Source organism: Gorilla gorilla, chromosome 21 (genome assembly GCF_029281585.2).
Source record: "Gorilla gorilla gorilla isolate KB3781 chromosome 21, NHGRI_mGorGor1-v2.1_pri, whole genome shotgun sequence".
NCBI lineage: Eukaryota > Metazoa > Chordata > Mammalia > Primates > Hominidae > Gorilla > Gorilla gorilla.
In genome coordinates, this window is record NC_073245.2 from 30544096 (window position 1) to 30556199 (window position 12104).

Genomic DNA, 12104 nt, shown 5'->3' on the forward strand with positions numbered 1-12104 from the left:
TCATTATGTTATGTAACTGATCCTGTGTTTTCATTGTATATAATAATCCATCTTATGTATACACTATAATTTAACTGTTCTATTGCTGATGGGCATTTGGATTGGCTCTAGGCTTTGGCTGTCACAAATAATGTTGCTGTGCACAAGCTTCTCCTCATCTCTTGGTGACTTGTGCGAGCCATCTGTGCATCTTCCTCCCCCACTGCCTCAGTTGGGCAGTCCTACCTAGCAGGGGTACTTCAAACTGGTAATTACCTTGTGCTAACTGAAAATTCTGACTGAGCAGGTGTGCTCCAGCCCAAACACCTTTCACCAGTTCCTCTACAATTTTAACCTCAAGTTTAAACAAGAAAGTACTATCATTCAGAGTGTGATTCCTTCATGTAACTCTTACACATTCTCATTCATATTCTCTCTCTTTTTAAAAAAACATTTTGGAAGGCTACTTTATTAATTTTGTGTTGATTCTTTTTTCAACTTTACTAAAGCATAATTAATAAAAATTTGTATATTTAAAGTATATACAACATGTTTTGATATACAAATACATTATAAAATGATTACCACAAACAAGTGAATTAATATATCACCTCATATAGTTCCTTTATGCGTGAGTTGTGAACACTTGAGATCTACTCTCTTAGCAAATTTCAAGTTTATAATATAGTATTATTAATTATAGTGACCATGCTGAGATCTCCAGAACTCATTCATTCTGCATAACTGAAACTTTTGATCCACTGACAAACATCATCCCATCTCCCCCTACCCCAACCACAGCCCCTGGGAACCACCATTCTACTCTCTGCTTCTAGGAGTTGGACTTTTTTAGATTCCACATATAAGTGACACCACACAGTATTTATCTTTCTGAGTTTGGCTTCTTTCATTTGGAAAAATGGTTCATTCATGTTGTTGCAAATGACAGAATTTCCTTCATTTTTTAAAGGCTGAATAACACTCCACTGGAGATATGTACCATATTTCCTTTATCCATTCATCTGTCAATAGACATTTAAGTTGCTTTCATATCCTGGCTATTGTGAATGCTGCTGCACTGAACATGGGAGTGCAGATATTTCTTCAACATACTGATTTCAGTTCCTTTGGATATATACCCAGAAGTGGGATTGCTGGGTCATATGGTAGTTCTATTTTTAACTTTTTGAGAAACCTCCATACTGTTTTCCATAATGGCTGCACTAATTTACCTTCCCACCAAAAGTGTACACGGGGATGAAGATGTGTAGGAAAAATGGTATGACTAGCACACCCAGTACCCAACCATTCACTAACCCACACACTCATGTGCAATATTTGAAAACAGAATTAAAAATCGATTCATGGCTGTAACATTTATTCCTACTATCATACCTCAGGCAGATAGTTAAGAGAAATGTATATAACATTACATAACATTGATATATGTGCTAAAGACCAAGCAAATTCGATACCGTCAGAAAGCTTAAAAGATAAGGCACTCATGTCTCTTTTATTGTAGTTTCAAAGAACATAACACTTTTTTCTTTATTGCAAGCTGGTTTTGTATTTCATCCTTTCTGAATTTTTTGAAGTTTATATTTCAATACTTCCTTCCCTCCACATTTTCTAGTTTGTGTTTTTCCAGGTTCTGGTTATGCTTTCATTATTTATTTTCCCATCTTGGCAACACTTCTTTATGTGAATTTGACCTTTACATTTACCTTTATACCATCTTTGATTTCAGTAGTCTCTATTGTGTTGATTCTTTTTTTCCAGCTTTACTAAAGTATAATTAATAAAAATTTATATATTTAAAGTATATACAACATAATGTTTTGATATACATATTGTTTTAATATACATACTGATCCTTATCAATATGTTTTTAACCTATGTCTTTGGGGATGTGTTGGTTGTGATGTCAAATCTCATTCTAGTTTTTTCTGTCAGAGGCCTCAAATAAGGAAGAATCACTATTTTGGTAATTGGTGATCACAGAGGGAATGGAATAATAAATGGACATTATATATCGCAATCTAGGCAATATATAATGAATTCAAATAAAAGTCAGGAGAATTTTTTTTTTTTTTTTTTTACGTATACAAGAGTTCTCTTTCCTCCACATCCTTGCCTACACGTATCTTTTGTCTTTTTGGTGAAAGCCATCCTAACAGGTGTGAGGTAATTATCTCACTGTGATCTTAATTTGCATTTCCCTGGTGATCCTGAGCATTTTTCATATATAGCAGTTCCCTCTTATTTGAAGGGGATACATTCCAAGACCTCCTCAGTGGATGACTGAAACTGTGGATAGTACCAAACCCTATATACACTATGGTTTTTGCAATACATACATACCTATGAAAAAATTTTAATTTATAAATTAGGCACAGTAAGAGATTAGCAATAACTGCTAATAATGAAATAGAACAATTATAACAATATGACACTCTTGTGCTTTGGGGCTATTATGTAAAATAAAGATTACCTGAACACAAGCACTGTGATATCACAACAGTCCACCTAATAACAGATATGGCCACTAAGTGACTAATGGCTGGGTAGCAGATACTACGTGGATCCACTGGACAAAGCAATGATCCATGTCCCGGGCAGGATGGGCCAGGACAGCTCAAGGTTTCATCATGCTACTCAGAATGGGGTGCAATTTAAAGCTCTGAATTATTTCTAGAATCTTCCATTTAATATTTTTGGACCACCACTGACTGTGGTAACTGATATCAGAAAGTGAAACTGAGGATAAAGTGGGGCTACTGTACTATTAGCCAACTGTATATCTGTAAGGCTACTTTAATAGCCCACCTAGCCACACTGACAGAAAATGACCACCATGTGTGATATTATCTCTAGGAAGGGCTCCAACATTTTTACAGGAAACTCTCTTGGTAAATAATGAACACAGTATTGGAAGTTCTGGCCAGGGCAATCGGGCAAGATAAAGAAACAAAGGGTATTCAAATAGGAAGTCAAATTATCTGTTTGCAGATGACATGATTGTATATTTAGAAAACCTCATCTTATCAGCCCAAAAACTCTTTAAGCTGGTAAGACACTTCAGCAAAGTCACAGGATACAAAATCAATGTGCAAAAATCACAAGCATTCCTATACACCAATAATAGACAAGCAGGGAGCCAAATCATGAGTGAACTCCCATTCACAACTGCTACAAAGAGAATAAAATACCTAGGGATACAACTTACAAGGGATGTGAAGGACCTCTTCAAGGGTAACTACAAACCACTGCTCAAGGAAATAAGAGAGGACACAAACAAATGGAAAAACATTCCATGCTCATGGATAGGAAGAATCAATATCATGAAAATGGCCATACTGCCCAAAGTAATTTATAGATTCAATGCTATTCCTATCAAGCTACCATTGACTTTCCTCACAGAATTAAAAAAGACTACTTTAAATTTCATATGGAACCAAAAAAGAGCCCATATAGCCAAGACAATCCTAAGCAAAAAGAACAAAGCTGGAGGCATCACGATACCTGACTTCAAACTCTACTACAAGGATATAGTAACCAAAACAGCATGGTACTGGTACCAAAACAGATACATAGACCAATGGAACAAAACAGAGGCCTCAGAAATAACACCACACATCAACAACCATCTGATCTTTGACAAATCTGACAAAAACAAGCAATGGGGAAAGGATTCCCTATTTAGTAAATGGTGATGTGAAAACTGGCTAGCCATATGCAGAAAACTGAAACTGGACCCCTTCTTTACACCTTACACAAAAATTAACTCAAGACGTATTAAAGATTTAAACATAAGACCTAAAACCATAAAAACCCTAGAAAAAAACCTAGGCAATACCATTCAGGACATAGGCATGGGCAAAAACTTCATGACCTAAACACCAAAAGCAATGGCAACAAAAGCCAAAATTGACAAATGGGATCTAATTAAACTAAAGAGTTTCTGCACTCCAAAAGAAACTATCATTGGAGTGAACAGGCAACCTACAGAAAGGGAGAAAAATTTTGCAATCTAACCATCAAAGGGCTAATATCCAGAATCTACAAGGAACTTAAACCATTTTTTTTTTTTAGACGGAGTCATGCTCTGTCACCCAGGCTAGAGTGCAGTGGTGCGATCTCGACTTGCTGCAATCTCTGCCACCCAGGTTCAAGCGATTCTCCTGCCTCAGCCTCCTGAGTAGCTGGGACTACAGGCATGTGCCACCACACCCAGCTAGTTTTTTTTTTTATTTTTATTAGAGGCGGGGTTTCACTGTGTTAACCAGGATGGTCTCGATCTCTTGACCTGATGATCTGCCCGCCCCGGCCTCCTAAAGTGTCGGGATTACAGGCGTGAGCTACCAAGCCCTGCAGGAACTTAAACAAATTTATAAGAAAAAAACACTGGGTATATACCCAAAGGATTATAAATCATGCTGCTATAAAGACACATACACACATGTGTTTATAGCGGCACTATTCACAATAGCAAAGACTTGGAACCAACCCAAATGCCTATCAATGACAGACCGGATTAAGAAAATGTGGCACATATACACCATGGAATACTATGCAGCCATAAAAAAGGATGAGTTCATGTCCTTTGTAGGAACATGGATGAAGCTGGAAACCATCATTCTCAGCAAACTATCGCAAGGACAAAAAACCAAACACTGCATGTTCTCACTCATGGGTGAGAATTGAACAATGAGAACACTTGGACACAGGAAGGGGAACATCACACACCACGGCCTGTCGTGGGGTGGGGGGAGCGGGGAGGGATAGCATTAGGAGTTATATCTAATGTAAATGACGAGTTAATGGGTGCAGCACACCAACATGGCACATGTATACATATGTAACAAACCTGCACATTATGCACATGTACCCTAGAACTTAAAGTATAATAATAAAAATAAAATAAAATTAAAAATAAATAAAAAAATAAAACTGTATATGGTAAAAAAAAGAAAAAAAAACAAACAACCCCATATGAAAGTGAGTGAAAGTTATAAACAGATATTTCTCAAAAGAAGACATTTATGTGGCCAACAAACATATGAAAAAAAGCTCATCATCACTGGTCATTAGAGAAATGCAAATCAAAACCACAATGAGATACCACCTTACACCAGTTAGAATCATTAAAAAGTCAGGAAACAATAGGCCGGGCATGGTGGCTCACACCTGTAATCCCAGCACTTTGGGAGGCCCAAGCAAGAGGATCACGAGATCAGGAGATTGAGACCATCCTGGCTAACACAGTGAAACCCCATCTCTACTAAAAACATAAAAAAAATAGCTGGGCATGGTGGCGGGTGCCTGTAGTCCCAGCTACTGGGTGACAGAGCAAGACTCTGTCTCAAAAAAAAAAAAAAAAAAAAAAAAGTCAGGAAACAATAGATGCTGGAGAGGATGTGGAGAAATAGGAATGCTTTTACACTGTTGGTGGGAGTGTAAATTAGTTCAACCGTTGTGGAAGACAGGGTGGCGATTCCTCAAGGATCTAGAACTAGAAATACCATTTGACCCAGCAATTCCATTCATTACTGGATATATACCCAAAGGATTATAAATCATGCTGCTATAAAGACACATGCACATGTATGTTTATTGCAGCACTATTTACCATAGCAAAGACTTGGAACCAACCCAAATGCCCATCAATAATAGACTGGATAAAGAAAATGTGGCATATATACACCATGGAATACTGTGCAGCCACAAAAAAGAGTAAGTTCGTGTCCTTTGCAGGGATATGGATGAAACTGGAAACCATCATTCTCAGCAGACTACCACAGGAACAGAAAACCAAACACTGCATATTCTCACTCATAAGTGGGAGCTGAACAATGAGAACATATGGACACAGCGAGGGGAATATCACATACTGGGGCCTGTCAGGGGGTGGGGGGCAAGGGGAGGGATAGCATTAGGAGAAATACCTAATGTAGGTGACGGGTTGATGGGTGCAGCAAACCACCATGGCACATGTATACCTATGTAACAAACTTGCACATTCTACACATGTATCCCAGAACTTAAGTATAATTTAAAAAAATGAGTATTTCAGTAAAGAAGTATGATTTCCCTTCTTGTATCTTGTAATTTTTTTGAAAGTTGATGTGAATGGTTAAAATACATATGAAAATTCTTTGAGATTATCCTAAATTTTTTCAGAAATAATGAAGTATGAAAAGTTGTCATAATTATTTACGATAAAGCCACAGTTGAACAAATTCAACATTTTTCTTCTTCTACTTTTTTTTTTCTTTTTAACAGATGGGGTCTTGTTATGCTGCCCAGGCTGAACTCAAACTCCTGATCTCAAGTGATTCTCCCACCTCGGCTTCCTGAGTCTCCTATAGCTGTGACTATACATACGCCACCATGCCTGGCCTCTTCTTCTCTTTTACCTTTCTTCCCTTTTGCTCCTGTCTCTTTTCACTTCTCTTTGTTTTCTAATTTATCTTTATAAGAAAAAGTTAGCGTGTGAAAGCGCCAACATGAAATACCAGTTACAGGAAGTATTTTTAAACAATTTAATTTAAAACCAAGGGCTTGAAGTTTGAATTTACCCTGCAAAGAAGAAATAAGTGAAAAAGTAATCTCATATCAAACAAGATTTAGGTTGTTGGATGGCAACACTGATTTCGACACCAATGCTTAGCAAATAGTAAAGCTAATTTTATTTATACCATTTGAAGGGACAAAGATAACTCTGAATATATAACAGCTTATAGAGCACAAATGGAAAAGGCCCTTTAACTTTAAATGTATAACAGTATTCTCTCAAAAAGGCATTAAGATATTGCTTTGGCCATGTGCAGTGGCTCACACCTGTAATCCTAACATTTTGGAGGCTGAGGCAGGAGGATCATTTAAGGCTAGGAGTTTGAGACCAATCTGGGCAACATGGAGGGACTCCAATCTCTACAAAAAATTTAAAAATCAGCCAGGCATAATGGCGTGTGCCTGCAGTCCTAACTACTCAGGAGGCTGAGGTGGGAGGATCACTTGAGCTCAGGAGTTTGAGGTTACAGTGAGCTAGGCACAACAGCACCAGTGCGCTTCAGCCTGGGCAGAGAATGAATGGGACCCTATCTCTTGAAAAACAACAACAAAAAAAGAAAAGAAAAGATACCGCCTTAGTAGTAGAGGTAAATGTAGAGAGTAAAAATAATTTTTTTGTAGCCCTTACTGATCATTTAGTCCACTTCTAATTTTTTATTACAAAAATTCTGCCAAAGTATTCTGGCATGTTATTAAGAGAATACATATTTACTTCTAGTTAAGACTTTACTGTTCTAACATTTTAAGAAAATATTTTCTATGAGACTTATAATAACCAAGACTTAATTTAAAAACAAAAAAAAATCTTACTGCTAATGTACATTTTAAAACTCTCTGTTTTAGACATTTATGTCTGTGTCACCATTTACTGGAAAATGCTAATAATATTCTAAGAGACAAGTCCTGCTTCTGACTGTGTAAATGTGCTGAAATATTAGTGAGGATATGATTTCTCACACTTTGGCCTTTTGATGAAACGCCTTTCCAAAACCAGTGTGTCATCTTATCCTACAATTTCACACATCAGCTGCCAGGGTATCTACCCTGAGAACCCAGTTTCACATTGCACTAATGAGTCAACACCTGTTAAGAGTGGAGAAATCTGAACCTTGTTAGCGATTGTGAAGCCTCTTGGGAGCTGGGATGCTGAGCATTGTCATACTCACCGTCAACATGTCTGTGCTAAGGACCCTGGCAGCGGCCGTGATGAAGTCCCCCACCAGCATTGAGAAGCCAGGAAAACCCAGGGAGAAAAAGCGGGGTGGACAGTGCCTTATGATCGTATTTAAGATATCCTAAAAGGGAAGGTAAGAAAAAACACAATCGTATGTTCAAACACAAAATTCCAAAGTAGTGTTTGTAGTGGTACATATGACCACTGTATAATAATCCAAGAGAGCACAGATTACAGAAAATTTTCAGTGAAAGGGATATTGGAAACGGAGTTACTCCAAGGATTATTGTACCCATTTTAAAGGTAAGATTGGAGACCCCAAGCTGTAAGATGAATTATCCAAAATCTAAATCATGGCTCTGAGACTAGACATTTTGTCTGTCTTCCATGTAAAGGTAGGCTCCTTGGACAAGCTACAGGAGTAATGAGGTAAATATGTAATTAAAACCTTCAAATATCTATCACTAAAACAAATGTCCTGTCTTTAGCTTTTAATTGGCCACAGTTAAAGCACAGTTACATTAAAATATCTTAAAGTAGGCAAAGACATGGAAAATTTCACTCTTCAGATAGTTTTATGTGTTCAGAAATGGGAATATGCAGAGTGCTAAGGTGACGTTGTAATCAGTGAAATGCTAAGGTCAGGGAAACAGCATGGCTCTGAGTATATGTGTGATCTCAGTGCAAGTACAAAGTGCAACAGTAGCCTTTTGCACAGAGTGCAGTGTGAAGAGCATCATCTGCCCCAGACATCTTGTGTTCCTGTGTGTGTAATGGCCTCTCACTGATGGCTGGATGGCCCCTCTCCCCCAGCTCTGGTCTGAAGCAGATATCTAATTCTTGCCTGTGGCAGATCAGGGTCCACCACTGGACAGCATTCATGCCATTCATGGCCAGGCCACATCTCTGAAGCCATCTGTGCAAACATGTTTGTGTGTGTGTGTGTAACAGGAATTAGTAAGAAAACCACAAACCACAAACTTATGCAGCTGTTGGCCATGTACATTAATCAAAACACACACTGAAGTACAGTCGTGTCGCTTTATGATGAGGATACATTCTAAGAAATGTGTTGTTAGGCAATCTATGATCATCTTGTGAACATCATAGAGTGACTTACACAAACCTAGATGGTAGATGCCTACTACACATCCAGGATACAAATGTGCACAACATGTTACTATACCGAATAGTGTAGGCAATTGTAACACAATGGAAATTGTCTGCATATCAAACCACATCTAGCACAGAAAAGGTTCAGTAAAAACACAGCACTATAATCTTATAGGACCACCATCATACATGTGGTCTGCCACTGACTGAAATGTTACATGACTATACTATAGTTATGTGACTTATAGTTATACAACCTATTATAGTCTCAATATAAGAGTAAGAAACAAAATACACACACACACACACACACACACACACACACACACACACACAAAATCCTAGTTTCTTTTCTTAGATTTCAGTATGGTTATCTAAAAAATCCTTAAAAATAATCCTGATTTAATTCTATCAGTATCACATTAGAGCAAAGCAGTAGTAACATGCTAAATTCTAACATGTTCAGTCTGTCATAATAAAAATTCCCTCATTTAACAACTTATCTTCCTAAAAAAATTTGTATGTGTTCACAAACCATTTTTCCTAAGACTTTTTTTTCTTTACATGGGTCTTAGTTTCTACAAATCTTGATATTTACATTCTTAAAATTACTGTATAATGCTTAATTCAGTAGAGTTCACATATGGTAAATAGTTTACCAAGTACTAATTTAAAGTTTTAGCATTTCAGCAGACTTTTTTCCTACATCAGAAATAAACAGATAAATAGATAGATAAGTGAAAAAGGAAGGAAGGAAGAAAAAAAACATGAACCATGCTTCTTCCAGGTTAATGTTTAAGCCTGCTTTAATCACGTCCTTTGATACACTTTAAGGTCCATATCAGTCAAGGCAAACATTCTAAGGGACCGAGCAGATGGATGCTGCAGTTTAGAAAGTGTGTGGTAAACTCAGGATCCAAGAGTGGAACAAAAGATCCACCTTTTTCATAATTAAGCCTCTGATTAATGCCCTAGGCTCCTCAGCACACACCTGTAATTACTCACAGAGGTACTCATTGTGCTGGGCCTTGTCTCTGAATATCAGGCATCAAGCTATCCGGCAGCAGATGGAAGCACATTTCTGTTGACATATGTTGCAATGAAAGGATTCGTGCAAACCTGGCTAGCAAGGTAGCAGAATGCCATGCATTTGAAGATTAATAATGCAAACAACCATGATGTTAACTTTGTTATGTTTGTGTTAATTCCATCTGTTGAGATGTGGAACTAAACCTTGAAGCTTGTGGGCTTTAAAAATCTTTAGCACATACTTGAATCAAATAAGCCCCTTTTCACCACTGGAATTTAGAGTTTTAATTAAAAAATGCTTTTCTAGGCTAAATTTATGGGAATTATGAACTAAATCCTTTAACAAGCTAATACCACAATTTGTAAATGAATCCATTTTGCGTTGTAAGATTTGTATGTGTAAAGGCAACAATCTGTAAAATGGGGCATTCAAAAAATATGACTAAGTTGCTATACTGATGCTAAAGACAGCAGATAGGCATGTAGCTGAGATAAAGTCACATGGCTCCCTCACCCCCTGGACCTCAGCCAATCACTTCAACGGAACCTGCTACTGTGAGCAAGAAGGTTGGAAAGAGAGGGCAAAATAACAGATGGCTAGCCTACCCTACCCTGCCACCCACGTAAGACAGAGCCCTGAGGAGACACAGCGCCTGTGTGAAGTCGCCAAAGACAGCACTGGGGGAGGGTAAATGGGGGGGTTAAAGAGGGAACTATATGACCAGTCAGCCAAATTATGGCCATATGCCTGCTTCTGTTGCTTCTCCACACTGAAGTGGAACAACTCGAAGATTGTATCTTTGTGATAACATTTTAAAATTAGGAATAACCACGTGGTACTCAAAGAAGAGCCGCTGCATATTCCCAATAGTGGGACATCCACAAAATGCCCCACTCATTTCTAACTCAGTAGAATCCTTCTTTCACCATCCCCACCATACATTAAGACACAGCTATAACAGAAGTCTTTGAAAAATATAATAAAAATCTGAAACCTTCCTCACAGCCTCCAGGGCTTTATATATACATGGGAAAGAATGATGCTCTCAGACATGAGTCATTCATGTGCAACCCTCATGCCTTTTGCCATCTCCCTGTCCAAAGTGAACATTACTTGCCTAACAGGTTTTTCAAAGTGACTCATGTTTTAATTTTTTTATTTCCATAGGTTTTTGGGGAACAGGCACTATTTGGTCAGATGAGTAAGTTCTTTAGTGGTGATTTGTGAGATTTTGACGCACCCATCACCCAAGCAGTAAACACTATACCCAATTTGTAGTCTTTTATCCCTCACCCCCTTCCACCCTTTCCCCCAAGTCCCCAAAGTCCACTGTATTATTCTTATGCCTCTGCGTACTCAGAACTTAGCTCCCACTTATGAGTGAGAACATACAATGTTTGGTTTTCCATTCCCGAGTTACTTCGCTTAGAATAATGGCCCAATTATCCTGAAAAACTTATGTGTATCCTTTCTCATAAGTAAAAAGTAACTCAAGTAATACAATGACAGTAATCAATGCTGCTAAATTTTTGCTAAAAATACCATCCTCTGATGAAGACTCTGGGTCTGAGACCAGCTCTCCTTGTTGAATATAAGCACAGAATGCAATGTCAGGGTGGTGTGAAAGAATAACTTCTCTCAACTCCAGCTGGCCTACCTAACAGTATCACAAGGACCTGCAGAGAGGAGGAAAGGGGCCATCCTTTCTACTGTGTGATTCAATGCTATTCAGCGCTGCCTCCACTGAGATGGCTAGTGAGAAACGGCCCTGCACTCTGATGTGGTGAAAAGAACTCTAGAACTTGAGCCATGAGGCCTAGGCCCAAAGCCTTGTGTGACTGTGGGCAGATCATGTCATACCCAGAGCTTCATGCTTCTCTTCCGTAAAATGAAATGATACTCCCTTACGGAGTTGTACGTAATGGGATAGGAGATAAGAACATATGCCTTTGTAAAATGAAAAGAGCCATAAAGAAGTAAGTAGAATAGCAAGTAAATAATTATTTTTCAAAAAGAGAAGGACTCTGAAGAGTTTTACTTTGTAAAATTTACTTTATAGGTGTAGTTTGTATAATTCAGTGAACTATTATTTTGCTGATCTACAGAAAGAATAGTTTAAGACATTTCAAAGGTGGCACACAAACAAGCCTCTTAGATCGCACATTACCCCAGAAATTCAAAAGCTCTAGAAATTAGTGCTTTCAAGCAACACCCTTAACAAAGCTTTACGGCAAT

General features: G+C 38.0%; 1 protein-coding gene across 7 annotated transcripts in view; it reads right to left on the reverse strand.

Moving 5' to 3' along the window:
- Positions 1–12104, reverse strand: part of RALGAPA2 (Ral GTPase activating protein catalytic subunit alpha 2) — a 325720-nt gene that overhangs the window by 151888 nt on the left and 161728 nt on the right. For 6 of the 7 annotated variants that reach the window (XM_055373507.2, XM_055373512.2, XM_055373508.2 and 3 more), the window contains one exon: positions 7719–7847. The exons of the other annotated variant lie outside the window; for it this stretch is intronic. In XM_055373507.2, coding sequence (XP_055229482.1) covers positions 7719–7847 — 129 coding nt within the window. The remainder of the gene's footprint in view (positions 1–7718; positions 7848–12104) is intronic. 7 annotated transcript variants of the gene reach the window in all.